This window comes from Alligator mississippiensis, chromosome 2 (genome assembly GCF_030867095.1).
Source record: "Alligator mississippiensis isolate rAllMis1 chromosome 2, rAllMis1, whole genome shotgun sequence".
Taxonomy (NCBI): Eukaryota; Metazoa; Chordata; order Crocodylia; family Alligatoridae; genus Alligator; species Alligator mississippiensis.
Genome location: NC_081825.1, coordinates 71,678,962 through 71,698,557, shown reverse-complemented (window position 1 = coordinate 71,698,557; position 19,596 = coordinate 71,678,962). Strand labels below are relative to the sequence as shown.

At 41.1% G+C, this 19,596-nt stretch overlaps 1 protein-coding gene across 1 annotated transcript in view; it reads left to right on the top strand.

Annotated features, from left to right (window-relative positions):
• The window catches only part of TRAPPC11 (trafficking protein particle complex subunit 11), a 42,870-nt gene that overhangs the window by 7,472 nt on the left and 15,802 nt on the right, over positions 1 to 19,596 (top strand). The window contains exons 6-19 of the mRNA XM_006269618.4: positions 404 to 503; positions 1,672 to 1,745; positions 4,110 to 4,206; positions 7,373 to 7,506; positions 8,491 to 8,638; positions 10,131 to 10,224; positions 12,775 to 12,854; positions 12,945 to 13,023; positions 13,114 to 13,168; positions 15,468 to 15,613; positions 17,057 to 17,118; positions 17,208 to 17,340; positions 18,290 to 18,420; positions 19,024 to 19,179. Of these exons, the coding sequence (XP_006269680.1) occupies positions 404 to 503; positions 1,672 to 1,745; positions 4,110 to 4,206; positions 7,373 to 7,506; positions 8,491 to 8,638; positions 10,131 to 10,224; positions 12,775 to 12,854; positions 12,945 to 13,023; positions 13,114 to 13,168; positions 15,468 to 15,613; positions 17,057 to 17,118; positions 17,208 to 17,340; positions 18,290 to 18,420; positions 19,024 to 19,179 (1,489 nt within the window). The remainder of the gene's footprint in view (positions 1 to 403; positions 504 to 1,671; positions 1,746 to 4,109; positions 4,207 to 7,372; positions 7,507 to 8,490; positions 8,639 to 10,130; positions 10,225 to 12,774; positions 12,855 to 12,944; positions 13,024 to 13,113; positions 13,169 to 15,467; positions 15,614 to 17,056; positions 17,119 to 17,207; positions 17,341 to 18,289; positions 18,421 to 19,023; positions 19,180 to 19,596) is intronic.

The window sequence follows — 19,596 nt, the reverse complement described above, 5'->3', positions numbered from 1 at the left end:
TAAGAAGTAAAACTTAGTCTACCAATGCACTATAACTACTACCTGTCCTGCTGTCCAGTTTTGTCTTGCTTCCTTGTGCTTCCATCTGTCTCTTGCCTCATGTTTAGACTGCATGCTGCCTAGGGCAGCAGCATGTTGTTCTGTATTTGTACAGCACAGTTTTCCTGCCATTGCTAGGATCCCAGACAAGTAGGGTAATAATTAATGCAAGTATCACACAATAGTATCACAAAAATGCTTATCTTCATTCATTTTGTTAATGATTGAAGTTGCTGTAAATTGTCAAAATATAATTTATGAAGGATTGGTGCTCAAACTGAAGTTCTTTTCTAAGGCCTCTTGAATTCTCTGTGTACTGAATGAGCTTCTGCAATGGGCTAGTCTGAATTATTTTCTTTTACAGATTAGAGAATGCCTTTTATGAACATGCTCAGACCTACTACTATACAGAAATCCGAAGAGTTAAATCTCACAAAGAGTTCTTAAACAAGACAACACATCAGGTAAAGCTGCTCCTTGAAATAGTTTAAGGAAAAAAGTTGATGTGTCTATTCTGATTGATTCATGTTCAAGTAAACTATTCCTGTTTTTTACATATTATTGCTCATTTTTCTCGTATAGTCATTTTCCTACTTTTTAATGGGTGAGTTTAATTTCATATTCTTTTGAAGACAAACTCTTAATAAAAAAATACTGTAGAATGAAATCTAGACTTACAAGCTGAACGCTTCCATTTGTCAGATCTTGTAGAAGCAACTGAGGAGCATAGAAACAAGTTTCAACCGTTTTCTAAAATTGGTGCTGCTAGCTGGTTTAAGATATTCCAGAATGGAGGGTCCACATACTATGTGCTTTACTGCAGTTCATAGAATTAGTGATATTGGGAGGTCACAAACTTAATATTTCCTGGGATACCATCTAAGAATTATAATACAAGCAGATTTTAAAACAGTGGCTAATAAGGATAATTTTAAAGCAGTCTCTATTTAAAAAACAAACTAACAACCCCTCCCCCCCCAAAAAAACATACACTTATTTCTGTGCTGTCTAAATCAGCAGGTTGTAGGTGGGAATCAAGCCCAGATTTGTGTTAAGTTGGTTCTCATTTGTTGTTTGTCAGTTCACCAAATATTTCTCTACAGAGACAACTTTGTGTTTTAGCCACTGACTTCCTTTGTTTTGGAAGGCTAGGAAAGAGTTCTTTAAGCACACCAGTTGTACCCTAAAGCAGAGGTTGTCAACCAGGGGTACACATACCCCCAGGGTACTTGGGAAGACCCTAGGAGGTACATGTGGGTGGGTGGGTGGGGATGGGTAGCAGTGCCCTTCTGCAGGCCGCACAGGAGCCACCTGACTGGCTGAATGCAGGGGGAGGAGGGGAAGCTCACATATGGCCGCCACTGCCACCCACCACCTCATGCAGCTGCTGCTCCACATCTGGCTGTATGCCCCTCCCCCCAACAGATTAGGTTTAACAGAGGAGCCGTATGGTATAGATTGCTATTGAGCGAGTGCCATATTTTTTTTCTGTGAGTCTGCTTATTTTATGATCTGCAAATTTCCAAGTAATCATCATCGTATAAAGTAGCATCTGTGACTTCTTTATATAGAAATTAGATATTCACATTTATAAATGTATTCAATTCAAAATATATTGGTTATGTTTTACAGCTTTTATTTGTTAGGCATCAGTTCAAAATAGCTTTCTTCAGTGAACTGAAACAGGATACGCAGAATGCGCTGAAGTAAGACTTGTATAAAATTTGTTCTTTCTTAATGACTTCTGCTGCTGTTATAACTTCAAGTGTAGTGAAAGTAAAACAGATCAAATAGTTTGTGTTTCTGAGTTCATTCCAGAAGGGGAGGAATTAAGCTTGATTTTTATTTACTTTAAGTATTTTGAAGAGAATTTTTGTGGGAAGGGGTTTCCCTTGCAGTATTATGTTCCATTTTCTCATACTTTTAAAAGTGTTTCAGTGGACTTTGTTGTAATGTGACTTTAAAAGACAAATAGTTTTTATGGTTGTCTGACTGACTTGGACAAGTATTAATTCCACTTCTTATGTATATGACTGTCTTAGTCAGAACTGGTACAGTGTATGCAAAATGGCTTCTTCCCCACCAGCCACCCCTTGCTCCCTCGGCATACTTCATAAGAACAGAACACCAGCTCAGATCCCAAACTATTCATACATTAAGATAAAATTCCAATCGGAAAATAAAGTTATGGTTCCATGACCAACACTGACTTGCACGTGATGCATCATGTATGTATCTTGGTATGTACTACGATTTGAATAGCAATAAATTAAACTCTACATTTAACTGAGAGAATAAGTTTAGAAAATGCATTTGTATATAAATACTTAGTGTATTTACCCAAATCCAAGATGACTTTGAATTTAAGACAATCCCTCCTCTTAAATTCATCCCCCTACTTCTGCGGAAGGGATCAGACCTCTACCCCTTGTCCCCCTGCTCCCTGCACCCTCTCAAGTCCTGCAGCTCTCCTTTGGCAGTCTGGTGGCAGCCCCAGCCCAGCTCGGCTAGGGGCAAACAGCAGTGGCAGCTTTTAATTCTAACCAGGTTGGGGCTGCAGGGGCGTAAGATGGAGCAGAAGATAAGCAGGGGTGGGGATTTGGTGGGGGGAGTGACACAGTCTCCCATGAGCCACAGACTGTGGTCTCCCCCTATGTTCCCCTCCCTCCTCCCCATCCGGTCTCCCCTGCATTCCTCTGACTGCACACTTCCCCTCCCGTACTAAAAGCTCCCCCAGCCCAGGCCAGGCAGTGTCTTGGCTCTGGCTTTGGTCCCAAGCCAAAGCCAGAGCTGAGCCATCACTTGCCCTGGGCCATGCTCAAATTCTGAGACACAGCTTTTTTTTTCCCATGGTGACTGGGTGATAGACAACCTAGCCTTCAACTTGAGTAAATACAATAAATGCTTCGTGGAGCATTTAATTGTTCCACACCTGAATGGCATCCATCTGTGAAACCTTATATTCCACTAAAATAATTTTGCATCTCTTTCCGTGTTTGCTTTAGTGCATATTTAGAAGAGTAGGTTTGCCAGTTCCACCTGTCTCCTTGAAATGGTCTCAATTAGCCTCAGAGGATCACCTTTCCACTGAGAATGAGCAAGGGATAGAACAGATGAGTTGTCATCCTTTACTACTGTTGCTTTCCAGTAGCTTTGTAATAAATCAAACAAAATATACAGATTTGTCAAACTAAATATTTGCCTAATATCAAGTATTGTGCTTATAGCACTCTGGATTGGGGCAACAGACTTTTATCATTGGTGCTTCCTTAAGTGTTACCATAAAGTGATATTCCATTGTGTATCTTGCTAAGGAAAAGCATCTGAATTAATACTTATCACATCTAAAACAGGGGTGAGCAAAATGTGGCCTATGGACTGGATCCAGCCTGCCAGCTGATTTAGATCTGGCCTACTGGCAGGCACCACCAATAAATTGTATTTGGCCCTGCCAGCAGCTGCACTCTGCATGGGGCTTAGTCCTGCCCGCTTCTGCCTTCACCATACCCACACCACCCAACCACATGCCCCCCTGCCCCTCCCCTCCCACATACATCCCCCTCCATGCACAATATACAAGCAAACCCCCCTTCCGCAAAAGGAGTACTTCCTGGGCAAAGGGAGAGACTTCTAGTGGCAAATCTGACTAATATTTTATATTGGTAAAATATACGTATCTTCTGACTTGTGTTTTATGTCCATGTTACTAGTTATTGGATTTCAAACTGTGCTAATATTTAAACATATATGTGCTTAATACATTTTTTTTCAGTAGCATGTGACACTATAACATTAATACACAAGATTTTTTCTGTTTGTTTAGTTTTCTTGTCAGACTTAAGCAGAAGAATAGCCTTTTTTTCTTTTTCATGGTTTCAAAACAGTTAATTGAAACAAACAGAAAAATTGTAACAATGTTTGCTTGAGGATGTAAAATGGTAATGTTTATGTATTTTTTTTTTTCACCAGAACTTGTATTTTCTCTGAGTAGCAGTTGTTTTTGCTTTGCTTAAATAACTGTTTATGTTAACACATTCTGACTTTTTTAAATTAAACATTTTATATTTTAGGAATTACAGAACAGCTTACAACCTAGTGCATGAACTGAGGGCTCATGAAACAAATATGTTAGAAATCAAGACCATGGCAGGGTTTATAAACTACAAGGTAAGTCAACCTTGTTTCAGTCTTTTACAGACTTGTACATTTCAGCAATCCAAAAATATCTGAATAATCCAATTGAAAAAGATTTAAGTATTAAAAATGTCTTTTCCATTGCTTCATAGATTTCATAGACATTAGGGCTGGAAGGGACCTCGGAAGATCATCGAGTCCAGCCCCCTGCCCAAAGGGCAGGAATTCAGCTGGGGTCATAGGATCCCAGCAAGATAAGCATCCAGTTTCATCTTGAAGGTGTTCAATGAAGGCGCTTGAACCACCTCCGGTGGCAGGCTGTTCCAGACCTTGGGGGCTCGGACAGTAAAGAAATTCTTCCTTATGTTCAGCCTGAAACGATCCTGAAGTAGTTTGTGACCATTCGACCTCGTCATCCCTTGGGGCGCTCTGGTGAACAAACGTTCCCCCAGATACTGGTGGTCACCCCTGATAAACTTGTAGGTGGCCATCAGATCACCCCTGAGCCTGTGCTTTTTCAGGCTAAAGAGCCCCAGGGCTGTCAGCCTGTCATCATAGGGTCTGCTTCCCTGACCTCTGATCATGCGCGTGGCTCTTCTCTGGACTCTCAAGCTTCTCCACATCCTTTTTGAATTGTGGAGCCCAAAACTGGATGCAGTACTCCAGCTGCGGCCTCAGTAAGGCCGAGTACAAGGGGAGAATGACATCCCGGGATTTGCTTGAGAAGCATCTATGGATGCAAGCCAGCATTTTGGTCGCTTTACTAGCCGCCGCATCGCATTGCAGGCTCATGTTCATCTTGTGGTCAATGATGACCCCCAAGTCTCTTTCTTCCATAGTGCTGGCCAACATAGCACTGCCGAGCCTATAAGGATGCTGCGGGGTTTTTTTCCCCAAGGTGGAGAACCTTGCATTTATTGGCGTTGAACACCATCAGATTCTCGTCTGCCCACTTGCTGAGCCTGTCCAGGTCAGCCTGGATCACCCGCCTGTCTTCTGGTGTGGATGCTTTGCCCCAGAGTTTGGTGTCATCGGCAAACTTGGCCAGTCCGCTTCTGACTCCAGTGTCCACATCATTAATGAAGATGTTGAACAGTATGGGTCCAAGGACAGAGCCCTGAGGGACCCCACTGGTCACAGGACACCACGATGAGTGACTTCCATCAATTACTACCCTCTGGGTCCGACCCCGGAGCCAATTTTCCAGCCAGTGGATCGTGGAGGACCCAGGGCAACAATTGGCCAGTTTCTCCAAGAGGCGATCATGGGACACCAGATCGAAGGCTTTTTTGAAGTCAAGATATGACATCAATCTCTTTTCCCTTGTCCAGGTGATAGGTCACCTGGTCGTAGAAGGAAATGAGATTGGTCAAGCAAGACCTACCCGCAACAAACCCGTGCTGGCTATCCCTTAAGATGTTGACGTCGGCCAGTCCATTAAGGATGGCCTCTTTAATAAACTGTTCTAAGATCTTTCCCGGGATAGAAGTCAGGCTGATGGGCCTATAGTTAGCCGGATCCACTTCCCTCCCTTTCTTGAAGATAGGCACCACATTGGCCTTCTTCCAGTCTTCGGGCACTACACTAGAGCACCAAGAGTTTTCAAAGATCCATGCTAGAGGCTGGGCTATGATGCTCGCCAGCTCCTTGACTACCCTGGGGTGAAGATTGTCAGGGCTGGCTGACTTGAAGGTATCCAGCTTCTCAAGATGTTCCTTCAGAAAGTCAGCATTAATGGAGGGCAGGGGATCACCCTCACCCGGACTTCCCGGCCCTGTAGCGGGCATGGGCATCCCATGGGGCTGATGAAAGACTGACGCAAAGTACCTATTTAATAGGTTGGCTTTTTCCTGGGCATCAGTTGTCAGTTGCCCCATCTGGTTCAGCAGGGGTCCAATGTTGCCCCTGCTTTTCCTCCGGCTCCCCACATATCTGAAAAAGGACTTCTTATTGTCCTTGATGCTCAAAGCTAGCTGGAGTTCAATTGCAGCCTTGGCTTTCCTGGTCAGCTCCCTACAGGACTGGACCAGTGCAGAATAATCCTCCTTGGAGGTGACTCCCATCCTCCATCCTTTGTAGGCCTTTCTTTTTAGGCTCAGGAGGTCTGCTAGGTCCCTGGAGAGCCAGGGGGGCTGCTGTGCCCTCTTGCTGCCTTTCCTCCGAAATGGAATAGACTTAGTTTGTGCATTGAGGATCGCTCCCTTGAGGAGCAACCACTCTTCTTGAACTCCCCTCTCCCTGTGGTCACGGTCCCTTAGGGCCTCACTGACAAGCCTCCTGAGCTTGTCAAAGTCGGCTTTCCTGAAGTCAAGGACTTGCGTGTTGCTGACCGACTTGCCAGCTTTTTGGCGGATGGTGAAGGTGATCAGCTCGTGGTCGCTGTCACCCAGCTTCCCATTGATCACTAGGTCGCCGACTAGGTCATCCCCACTAGCCAGTACCTGGTCGAGCAGCGCTTTACCTCTTGTTGGCCCATAGACTTCTTGAGTCAGGTAGAGGTCATCCACGCACGAGAGGAAGTTGGTTGATGGGAAGTTAGCTTTAAATTATTACCTGGCTTTATATTAAGTTCAAATTGCTTTTAGATCCAAAAACAATACCTCCTAGGTAAAAGCTGTCCTCTGCTGATTTTTGTTTTGAGGTGCTGTTGCATGTATGTGACACACAGGTGTTTTTGAAATGAGTACCTTTAACTCCTACTCAAAGTCAGTGGAAATAAACTCTGCTTTTAGAATTCAAAATATATAGATCCTTCACCTTCCATTTTAAGAGGAAGAGGAGGAAAAGCCATCTAAATTGCCCTGCTGGGTTAGCAAAAATGTTGTCCTAATTAATTTATCAAAAATGTTATTAAAATCGATCCTCATTGAGAGAGATCATTCAACCTTCCAGGACCTCATGCTATCCATATGTTCTCTCCGAAGCAAAGGTTACAATTCTATGCTAGTCCTAGGATTGTGTGGTGTTCAATCTAGTGGTTATTGTCCATTGGCTCATTCTCTGCAGAAAGACGTCAGTTGGTCATAAGTTACTTATGTCCATGTATGCGGTCTTATCTAGTCTTCATTTTACGTTGTCTGAATTACTGCATCTCGTGTAAGGATATAAGGATTCACCTATTATATTTCAAAGTTCAAGTTTAAAAAGTTTTAAAATCCTTAACTCTAATCAAAGCGTTTGTCTTATTTCATTCTTGTAGATTTGTCGCCTCTGTTTTCAGCATAATACACCTCTGGATGCAATTGCTCAGTTTAGGAAGCACATTGACTTGTGTAAGAAAAAAATAGGGAGCGCAGAGCTGGCTTTTGAGCATGCTGCCTGGATGTCCAAACAGTATGTGTTTACTAACTAATACATAAGCTAGAACAGAAATATGATTTTTTTTTTCACAAGTCCTCAGTTTGTATGACTAGAGAAATAATAGAATCTTGAATTTCTTTCCATGAAAAGATGCAGATGACCAGTGGCAGTTAATACTACCATTGATCCCCTGCTGCCAAATTCCCAAGTCCCTCAGCAATACCCGGTCCCCCTGCAGAGCCAGATCATGGCTGGGCCACGCCCTCTTCCTTCTGCACAGCTTGCTTGGGGCCAGGCCATGCCCTCTTGTCTCCTGTCCCTCCCCACAGAACCAAGTCATGCCCCTTTCCCTGAATACCTGGAAGGGGGCCAGACCACTCCCCCTCTTTCACTGCAGGGCTATACTGAGCTGCCTTCCTTCCCTCCCTACTAGTTGCTGAACCGAGCCCTGTTTCCCTGCATGGCTAAATCAGGGCCAGGCTGCCTCCTGCCCTGGACTCTGAATCGGGACCACTGGCCTGATCTGGCCCACAGATGGACTGGGCACTACTCATCTGGCCTGCTGGGCAAAAAGATTGAGCACCACTGCCTTTAAATAGCCACCCTAGCTTTGTTTGATAAATACCTGCCTGGACTTCGCGAAGATGTCCAGGGTCAGGTTCTGACAGGCTCTGGAAGTCTAAGGGAGATCTAAATCGGAGGAGCAACTACTGAGAATTACCCTCCACATGCACAGTTTCTCCAAGGAGACTTGGCATATCGATGGTACTTGTAGGAGTTTGCCTTCAGCTGACCTTGGTATCTGCAATAGAACATAAGGGAGAAGGCAGTCCTTTAAGTATGTAGGGCCCAGATTGTGACACTGACATTGCAATTTGACAGTGGCAAAATCACATTGTTCAAATCTGTGTATTATCATACTTTTACTCTTGCCACCTTTATTGTGTGCAGTTAAGTTTTAATCTTATGCTCCCTAGTTACATTTACAAGTAGGAAAACTAATTTTTCTTGTTAAAGATTTCAGGCTTTTGGAGACTTATTTGATGAAGCTATTAAACTAGGCTTGACAGCAATTCAAACCCAGAATCCAGGTTTCTATTACCAACAGGCAGCTCACTATGCACAAGAACGGAAGCAGCTAGCAAACATGCTCTGTAACCATGATGTAAGTTGCAGATGGCCAATTGGCTACTTTTTGTTCTAAATCTCTGTTTATTAAGCTTTACTGCAGAATAGATCAAAGCAAGTTTTATATGCATGTGTTGGTACAAGTGGAAAGTGAATTGCCTTAGTCTCTATGAGCATCTTTATACATGCTCCAGCTGTGGGGGGGAGGTAAGGGGTGAGCCAGGGGACACTAATGAGAGCAGCTCACAGGAGCCACTCTAATTGTAAAGTGCCCACAGCATCATGTGTATTCAGCATCCTATGCTTCAAAATGGTGGTGGTGGCGCTTTAAAACTCATTGAACAAGCTCTAGCTAAAGTGTCCCCACTGCCATTTTGAAGCACAGGGATGCTGAATACATGAGACACTGAGGCTGTTGGAGCATGCTAAATTAGCATGCTCTAGCACACTTGGCTAATCGAGTCTGCTCCACACTACTTACAGTGTGTTGGATCCAATGTCCTGCATGTTTACAGGCACCCTGAATTTGGAAGGATTGTTCATGAATGTATAATTTAGTCTGCAAGTTATATTACATGATCTCTGCTGTGAAGCAAATTTTTGGTGGCACGGAGTTCTGTAAAATATTTCCTAAATTGTCTGTATGTTGCTTGCTTGACAATTGGCAGAAAAGTTGTAATGAAGGAACCTCATGACACTTGTCCGTAGACTTTCATGTATAATTAGATCTACTTTCATACTATCTTGTTACAGTATTGTGAAATAGGGCTGTGCAGAAAAGCATCATTCCGCTTCAACTTCTGTTCGATGGAACAGTGGTTCGTTTAGAGTTTTGATTCGTTTCGAAAGCACTGTTTCATTTTGTTTCATCAGAACTCTTTTGCTGTTTCAATGTTTTGCCCATAACTAGTGCTGGGAAGATCGGTGCTGCTGCTGGCCCCAGTTGGCAGCACCAGCCTCCTGTCATCTGGCAGGCAGATCGGGGGCTTGCCCGCGCACCTGGGAGGGCTGCAGGGACTGTGCCGGACTGCTCCCGGAGGTGCGGGCCCCTGATCTGCCTCCTGAATCACAGGAGGCTGGTGCGGGCACGAAACAGTGTCGAAATGAAACAGCTGGCGAAGCTTTGCACAGCCCTATTGTGAAATAGTATATTGGATTCCTGTTAGTGCAGTTGGATGATCTAATTAGGAACTAATAGGAAAGAATGGATCAATAATTGGTTGTAACTGCGACTTTTTTAAAAGAAAAGTATACACTAATTTTAAAAACAAATAATCTAATTGGCTTTTGCCTTTAAACTATGTTAAACAGTCCACTTTTTCTTCATGAAACCCAAGTAACTGAAATAGTATTTTAAACAAATGACTAGAAGTTAAATAAGCTGTTTAAAAAAGTAAGTTCCTCTGTTTCTTTCTGCATAAGTGAGTCTACAGTACTTATTTTGCTATATACTGAAACATGAGGTCAATTTTTTTTATATATTTTATAATATGAACCATTTTTCAAGGCTGTGTTTGCTGAATTTACAGTCTTCTGTGACACATCCCATTCCGGATCCACTGGAAACTCAATCTGGAGTGCTTGACTTTTATGGACAAAGATCATGGCGGCAAGGAATACTAAGTAAAAGCTTTTTCCTGTTTTTAATATCTATAGAATTCAAACAAAATGATTTAAATCTGCAACCCTGTTATAATTCTGGATGGGCAGGCACTGCATCTGTCCAGAGCTGGTTGACTTCAAAATTTTGAGGAGTTGCGGGATTGAAGCATTACTTGGTTCTTTTGGTTAGCAGTATAACCTTACACGCAATGGACAAAACTTGTTCCTAGAATGTTACTTGGAACCATCTTTTCTGCTTATATGGATTAACACATCTCAGTTTTCACTACAGATTTGGTTAAAATTTTTAGTTCTACTGCAATAGAATACAAGTAGTGCATAAAAGTATGAAATTGGTTCTATAGCTCTTACTCATGTGAATTTTTTCCCTGTACCATTTAAACACCTGTGGGAATGATTGCTGTTTTACAAATTTAATAAGGTCAATTACCTTACTGTCTTCTGCCTTTTAAATTCTCTTAAAGAAGATCAAAAGGAGGCTAGACAACATGGCAACTAGACAGATTGCAGTCAGGTGTGACTGCACCATATATGGTCTTGGCCAAACTAACTTTCATCTGGTTAGTTTGGGTACTAATAACGGTGAAGCCACAGTAGCTTGGGATACATTCACCAGTTTGAGGTCCCCAGGCAGTCTTGTAAATTTTATGCTGAAGTCTGTGAGAATATGCCTTCATGGCTATGGGTAGCTCTGCTAGCAAAATTATACCTAGTTTTGTGTATTTAGAAGTCACATCTCTTATTGCAATGTAGAATGAGCTAGAAGATGGAGGGAGAGATGCAAGGAAGTTGGTGTTAAGCCCATGTATAGAGACCATAAGGTAAATCTGTACCCTCTGTAAAATAAGTCATGTCTCTGGATATCAAAGTATACTTAGAGATGAAAAGGTGAATTGCTAGATGTGAAGTTGTGAAAGATCATTGTAGGGTTTCAACTAACAGTAAAAAAAAAACAACAACCCCAAAACCACATTATTTTCAAATTTCTGACACAAGTCTGAGCTTATGCATGAACATACATGCATGACCTTGAAATATTCGCATTATTGATTTTGTCCTTTGGTCATGTTTACACTATATCAGATGGAAAACACTCATGCCCACTCATTCCCATTCTATACCACTGGATATGGAAAGTGTCACGTAGCTGCTGTTAGTGGCATATGAAGACACCCAAAACTGAACCAGAGAGTACTGCTGAGCATTGTCTAAAAATCAGCTTCTTGGCATTTGGTGTGTATGGAACTGGGCAAGTGGGCAGTGTGTGTTTTCAGGCTAATGCTCCTCAGCACTGCAGTGTACTGCAGGCATGTCTGTCTTCTCATTAATCCCTGTTACTATATAGTGGTAGATTTTAACTTTTGGACATTGGAGCTTTGATGCTGTCCTCTTGAAATGTTTTCAGTCTGATCATTATATGTTTTGAAGAGTGAATTGGCTAGATAACGTTTGAAAATAACAGTTTAGTTTGTAATCAAAATGATAAATATTACAGGATTTCAAGATTAATAGAAACTTTATTACCAACTGTGGGAATTCAGCATTCAGTCTTCCTGCTATAGTTAATAGTCTTGTGAAATAGCTCAAATAAAGCAGGGAACGATATTTTTTGCATTGCTTTAAGTTAGTGATTTTCAATCAGAGTGCCATGACATCATAGGGTGCCTTGAAATCCTTTCAAAGGTGCTGCAAGGCGTACAAACATGATTCACAAGATAAACAGGATTTCAAATAGGAATCCATAATGTTAAAAACATTGTGATCTGTTATGGTCTTTCTGAGTTCTTTGCAACAGAATTGGTCTTATTTTTCTGTAGTCAAAGAAAGAGTGAAAACTAAGCGTTTTTCAAAGGGTGTGTTCCATCCATCGTGGGGTGCCTAGAGTCAAAAGAGGTTGAGAGCCACTGCTTTAAATGCTGATGTCATGAACTATTGGTGGAGAAATACAGAACTGAAGTAGTCCTTTTTTTGAGAACTAGCGAATGGGAACAAAGCTGACAAGTAGTTCGTTTTGTAACTTGCAAATAGTGGTGTATTTGGTCTGGAGCACAGTGCTAGAATAGTTAAGCATCTTTGCTATGAATCCAGAAGTAAATTCAAGTCCTTCTCCAGACTTGTACCAAAGGCCCAAGTTGACGCAGTCGTGAATGGCTAACTACCCACTTGGGGTGGGAGTCAAAGGTTGCAGAACATGATACTAGTTGCATGTCTCCCTTGTCTGCAGAAATAGACATGCCTTAACCATTCTATCCTGGTGGCATTTTGGGCTTGGAGGACCTTTGACTGTTTTACTTCCATGTTTGGATTAATGATTTGGGCCTTCTACAACAGTTCCCTTTAAAAACAGCAAGAATTTCTGCTCCAAAGTGTTCTTTGTAATATGAGAACCTAGCTCTATTCTATAAACATTCTTTTTCCTAAGCAATGACAGTATTAAGAATGTGAGCGTGCCTGAATTGGAACTGGCAGTATATTTTGAAACAATGCAATAACTTCTTTTGGGACTGGACAATATTTTCAATTTAATGGATTTTTCATTGTCCTATGCAGGCTTTGATCTTTCTGATCCTGAAAAAGAGAAGCTGGGAATTTTAGCTCTGCAATTGAAAGAGAGAAGTGTTCTTCACTCGGTAAATATTATTCTAAAACCTACTTCTGTGTTCTAATATGGTTATTAAGTATATCTCTCACTTTAACAGCATTTTTGTTTTATCTGTTAGGAACTGATAATCACTTTGCTGAGTAACGCGGTTGCACAGTTCAAGAAATACAAATGTCCAAGAATGAAGAGTCATTTAAGTAAATATCACTTATCAAACACGTCTCTTTAACATTTTTTGCAATGTTTTGAAGTATTGACAGTTTGACTTCGTTTTTTTTTTTTTTCAGTGGTTCAGATGGGAGAAGAGTATTACTATGCAAAAGATTACACTAAGGCATTGAAGTGAGTACTTTATGAATGCTACTTCTGTGCTTTTATTTTTCTCATTTTAAACGCGTATACGTATATACATAGGATTGTGTTGGAAATTTCATTCAAGGCCTTTCTTGTACTAGAAATGGTCTGGGAATAAACTTTTGAGTTTACAGACACTTGGTGACTGACCCATTTTGTACTCATCTTTTGCTTCTTGGCTGAAACCTGAAAATTGTTCCAGTTTGGAAGTTCCTTCTGAAAGAGAGCAAAACCCAGCCAGTAAGCAAAGGTGGCCTAGTGGCAAAGTGGAACAGTCTAATATTGTGAATATTTAATCTGATAACTGCAAAGAGAACTGTTATCTTTCATACAAATCTGGCTCTGCAGCATGCAAGAAATACACAAAAAGGATTATTTGTATGTTGAATAAATTGGAGAAGGCAGTTCTATATTTAATATTCAAAATAAAAATAAGCCTTTACTTAGCTTTTGCATTTATTTGATTTGTAACAGTTATCAGAAGCTTGTCACCTCAATATGCACCAAAGTTAAACGTACAACTATTCTCTTATGAACTTCCTGTTTTGCATTTCAGTTTCTTTAATTTTTTACTTCATGGAGGAAGGTGGGGGAAAGGTGAAGCATATGTTAAAAGTAAGCATTGTAATTAATCTATTTAAGGTTTGAAGATCACAGTTTCTATTAACAAGAGAAGGCAGGTTGGCTGAGAAGGATAGTTGTCCTAAGTTTACTTCTGTTCGCTGGAAAAGATCTTCTGAAGGACTTATCTCATGGGGAAAAAATTACTTTGTTGATAAACTTAGTAAAACCTAATTTTAATTTGAACCTATCCCTCAATATTTCCCTCAATATTTTTCTTCCCACCTTGGGAAGAAAAACCCACAGCATCCTTATAGGCTCGGCAGTGCTATGTTGGTTAGCACTATGGAAGAAAGAGACTTGGGGGTCATCATTGACCACAAGATGAACATGAGCCTGCAATGCGATGCTGCGGCTAGTAAAGCGACCAAAACGCTGGCTTGCATCCATAGATGCTTCTCAAGCAAATCCTGGGACGTCATTCTCCCCCTGTACTCGGCCTTAGTGAGGCCGCAGCTGGAGTACTGCGTCCAGTTTTGGGCTCCACAATTCAAAAAGGATGTGGAGAAGCTTGAGAGAGTCCAGAGAAGAGCCACGCGCATGATCAGGGGTCAGGGAAGCAGACCCTACGATGACAGGCTGAGAGCCCTGGGGCTCTTTAGCCTGGAAAAGCGCAGGCTCAGGGGTGATCTGATGGCCACCTACAAGGTTATCGGGGTGATCACCAGTATCTGGGGGAACGTTTGTTCACCAGAGCGCCCCAAGGGATGACGAGGTCAAATGGTCACAAACTACTACAAGATCGTTTCAGGCTGGACATAAGGAAGAATTTCTTTACTGTCCGAGCCCCCAAGGTCTGGAACAGCCTGCCGCCGGAGGTTGTTCAAGCGCCTTCATTGAACACCTTCAAGATGAAACTGGATGCTTATCTTGCTGGGATCCTATGACCCCAGCTGACGTCCTGCCCTTTGGGCGGGGGGCTGGACTCGATGATCTTCCGAGGTCCCTTCCAGCCCTAATGTCTGTGAAATCTATAAAATATAAACTAAGGCCAAAAAAACTGCTCTTATATCGGAATTGGGGTATCTCTACAGGGAGCATAACTATATTAGTAAATGTATGGCTTTGGGTATACTAAGGAGACTTTCTGCCTGCATAAACTGTTTTTTCTGTTTAGTGTGAAACTTTCCTAGCATTAGTGAAGATGAACTAGTGTTACAATAGTGGTAAGGGTTGGGTTTTAAAGGGTTTTTGTGTGTCTGTTTGTTTTGGGTTTGGTGTGTTTGTTTGTTGGTTTGGTGGGGTGGTTTTTTTTTGAGGTTTTTCCCAAATTTTCCATAAAATAGCTAACTCCTGTTATGGTAGAAGATGAACAGTTTCTAGCAAAAAAGGACAGAAGTTTTTAATGAGAATTTAAGAATGTATGTGATACTAAGGGCTATTTATTGCTTTCAGTAATCAAATTTGCCATGGTTTTTACCACTCTGTCTAGACTAAATTAATTTCTAGTGAAGTAACCATCCTTTCTAAACTATGGTGTCCACTGCCTAATAGAAATAATGCCTCTGTCTTTCAGAGGGCTCTTGATTACTTTTTTTGTAAGAGACTGAAACTAGCTTACTACTTAGTGACAAAAGTTAGTAGCAGATGTTTTGTTTGGCATGCATTCTTGTTTTGTAAGAAGTGCTTGTGCATTACGTCCTACTTCTGTTTAATTCTCTTCCAGGCTGTTGGATTATGTCATGTGTGAATACCGTAGTGAAGGATGGTGGACCCTCCTTACTTCCATCCTGACAACAGCTCTGAAATGTTCTTACCTTATGGCACAGTTAAAAGATTACATTACTTACTCTCTGGAGCTGTTGGGTAGAGGTATCCTTTAAACTGGTGATTCCCAAAGGGTGTACCATGAGAATAACAGAAACATGCTGCAAGATATTCCCCCTGTGTGAGGAGGTAAATACTAGGGATGTGCAAAGCAGGCCTTACTTGGTTCGGATTTGGCCCGAATCAGGGACAGTGATCGATTTGTTGATTCAGGTCACTGTCCCCGATTTCAATTCGGCCAAATCTGAAGATTCGATGCCAAATCAGCGATTTGGACAAAGACGCAGTTTTAAATGGTTTTTTTTTTTCTACATACCTCAAGGTACCAGCATGGCTTGTGAACCCTGCAATGTTGGGGCGGATGGAGCATCCCACAGGAGCATGGAGGGGCCCCCCGACATGCTCAGTGGTGAACTTGGAAGTGGACCAGAAGTACTTCTGGGTCCACTGGGGATCAGCCGCGGGGGTACCCCAAGTGCCCCCCCAGACCCAGGAGGCACCAGTTGCCAGGCTGTTGGGGGGGGGGGGGGTGCAGGGAGGCCCTCAGCGCGCTCTCTAGTGGACCCAGAAGTGGACCGGAAGTGATTCTGGTCCACTTCTGGGTCTGCTTCCAAGAGTGCTGAGGAGCCCTCCACACTCCTGTGGGACGCTCCATGCGCCCCAGCACCGCAACATTCACGAGCCACCTGCTACCTTGAGGTATGTAGAAAAAATTTAAAGCTGTGTCTGTGTCTGAATCTCCAAATCGATTCGGAGGGTTCCGATTCAGAGAGGTTAAAGGGTCCTCTGATTCGATTTGGATTCAGAGATTCAGCCACTGAATCGGGCCGAATCTCTGCTGAATCAAATCGGGGACCAAAGCTTCACATAGCCCTAATAAATACTTGTCTGCCCCAGCTACTCCTGCAGCTGCTCCTTTTGGGGACTGCTGCTGTTGCTGCTGCTTCCACCCCCACTTTGTCCTAATCTGTCTATGCTTTTACTAGCATGGTCTCACTAATTATTCCAAATCTTTTCTCCTGTATAAAGGGAGGACTCTTGCTCCTTCTTCTGTATTTGGTTTTTATATCCCTTATCCTGCCCTCTTCACAGTTATTAACCACGTTTTATTGTAATATGTCAAACCACGCTGCTTGTCCTTATAAACAAAAATGACATGAAGCCTTTAGCAACGCTTACAAAAACGAGGTGTAAGAGTTTGGCTTAAGATTATTTTGTCATAGTTGTTGTCTTCACCTTGATTTGTGTGTGAATAAAATGAAGGTCTTAGAATAGAGAAAAAAGACTTCAAGAATTAATAGAATTGTTATTTGCAAATACCAAAATGTTCATGTAAAGTCTTTCATGCAAGTTCTAGGATTCTCAGATTGAAGTTCAAAGACTTAAGTTTTTATTTTGATTTTGATTTTTTTTTAAATCGGCATTATGAGGATGCTTTGCCTTTTTGTTTTGTGGGGTTTTTTTGTTTTCCTTCATTCTGTTCATTAGCATCCACTCTGAAAGAGGACCAGAAATCTAGGATAGAAAAGAATCTGATTAAAGTTTTAATGGTAAGTTGATAACATGTAATTTGCTTTAATTATTCTCAAAAGATGTGTCAGCATCTGGCAAATGTTTGTAATCTAATATTTGGGTACAGAATGAGAGCCCGGATCCTGAACCAGATTGTGATGCTTCTGCTGTGAAAACTTCACAGAAGCTGTGGGCTGACCGCGTTTCATTGGCAGGCAGCAATATCTTTACAATAGAAGTACAGGATTTTGTACCATTTGGTAAGTAGCAAATGTTGAAGTACAGCCATGTTCAGATAAACGTGCAAAAACCAATTTATTCCAATTTGCACCATCGCTTATCAGCAGGTCCCAAACTCTGACAGATTGTGCACCACCAATTTAAAACCTTAAGTATCACCAGCAAACTTTTGTCATATAAAGTAATTACAATAACTATGTTAATGTGTACCACTGGTGGTATGCGTACCACAGATTGGGAACCACTGACTTATGCCAACAAATACACTTAAAGCCACCTACATTGCTGGAGTGAGAAGATGGTTAGAAACATTGAGCCATATTTTTCTCACATATTTTGGGAGTAGAAGAAATTTGGTCAAAGAAACTTAAGCAAAACCTAGTCCTGAGAGCAATACAGGATTTGAAAAACAAGTTCCCTGAACTTCAGCTAAAATTATACTAGGCCCAATATGGGGATAATTCAGTTCTGCACTGACTCTATGTTATATGCTTTGTAACCAGAATGGCACAGGAATGGGGAAGAAAGCTATCTACTAACTGACCCTGATTTCTCACCCACCCACTCATCTAGCCCGTACAGTGAAGCATGTAGGCCACACTGTGATCTGCAAACATAGTAAAAGTGTCCTTGCTTTCTGTTTGTCACTTTTCTCTTTCCCTGTAGGTCCACTTGCACAGCCTGTTTATTAATTTGGTTTAATAATGTAATATTTTTTTTTGGCCCTTTAATATGCTTACAGGTGGATGGAACTTTAAGATTTGTGTGTGTGTATGTATGTATGTATATGTATATGTACATATGCATACATGCATGTGTATCTACACACATCTGTATACATGTATGTAGGATATAGTTGTATGTATCCATGTCATACACAGCGTTTAAAAAAGAGGGTGTTTATGATGGAATTTAGTCTTAGCAGGACAGTATTGCTCATGTAACAGATCTTTTTCTGTTAAATTCTAGTACAATGCAAAGCAAAATATCTTGCTCCAAGTTTTCACGTTGATGTCCCTGTTCAGTTTGATATATATTTGAAAGCCGATTGTCCTCATCCTGTCAGGTTTTCTAAGCTATGTGTCAGCTTCAATAACCAGGTAATTTTTGTTTTCTTTGTTTGAGCTTTTGTTAGAGGACAGTTAGTTTCTCATAATAGCACTTACTGTAATTTTGAAAGGTTCATGGCACTTCCCTTTTTGTGGTTTTAATATTGCAAAATAGCCACTTTGACACTTCAAATTGGAAAAGCTTCTATTTCTGTTAATTTTTTTTCCTTCACTTTTCTCCTAAGAACTAGACTAACATCATGATAAATTTCCAATGTTTCTTTTAATACAATTTTTTTCTCTTGTAGAACTCTGAAAATGTCCTTCCTGAAATTAAACATTTTATATGAAACCCTAGAATGAGTCAGGGTTTTTATCTCTCTACTAAATTCACTAGGGCAATTACATTTTAATTAATAGCCCTATTTAGGGTAACAGTCTTCCTTATGAACATGCCTCTGATCAGTGACTATTCAGAAAGATGGGTTTAAGAATGTTTCAGCATAAGAGGATAGTTCTCTGATAAGTAATGAAGAGGTAACAGTAGTTCACATTTGGCATACATTTTCCACATACAGTACAATATCCTCCTTTAAAAAAAAATTATAAATATTAAAAATCTCAACTTACTTTGTTTTCCTCACTTGCTTGTAGGAATATAATCAACACTGTGTGGTAGAAGAAGCATATCAGAAAAGTGATATTCTGGAACAGTCATCCCAGGGAACAATGTGTCTAGTCCCTGGTAAAACAAGGAAGTTCACTTTTATATTTGTTGCAAAAACTGAAGATGTGGGAAAGAAGGTTGAGGTTTGTTAATTAGTCTCACAATTTTGCTTGCTGTAATGTTGTTTTCTTCTTAAGCCAAAGCTGCTCTAGTTCTGTGCTAACTACTAAAGTACCAGTCTTTCATCTATGGTTTCTATTGCTTTTAAAGGTAATTCCAAAATTGAAAGTAAAATTGCACTGTTGACTCCTGGTATTGAACAGTTGAGGAGTTTTATATAACTTTTTTCTAAAACAAATCACAAACTCAGTGAGTTTCATGACATACACTTAAAAGTGAAAAATACAAATAACTTTATATCAGCACGTTGAACATCTGCATACCTAGTGACCTGGACATCTATACTCCCAACAGCCTTTGTGGTTTGCTATGTGATATATATGAAACGGCTGTATATACTGCAAAATAACTAGAGTTTCATGTTGGCAGAATGACCAGAA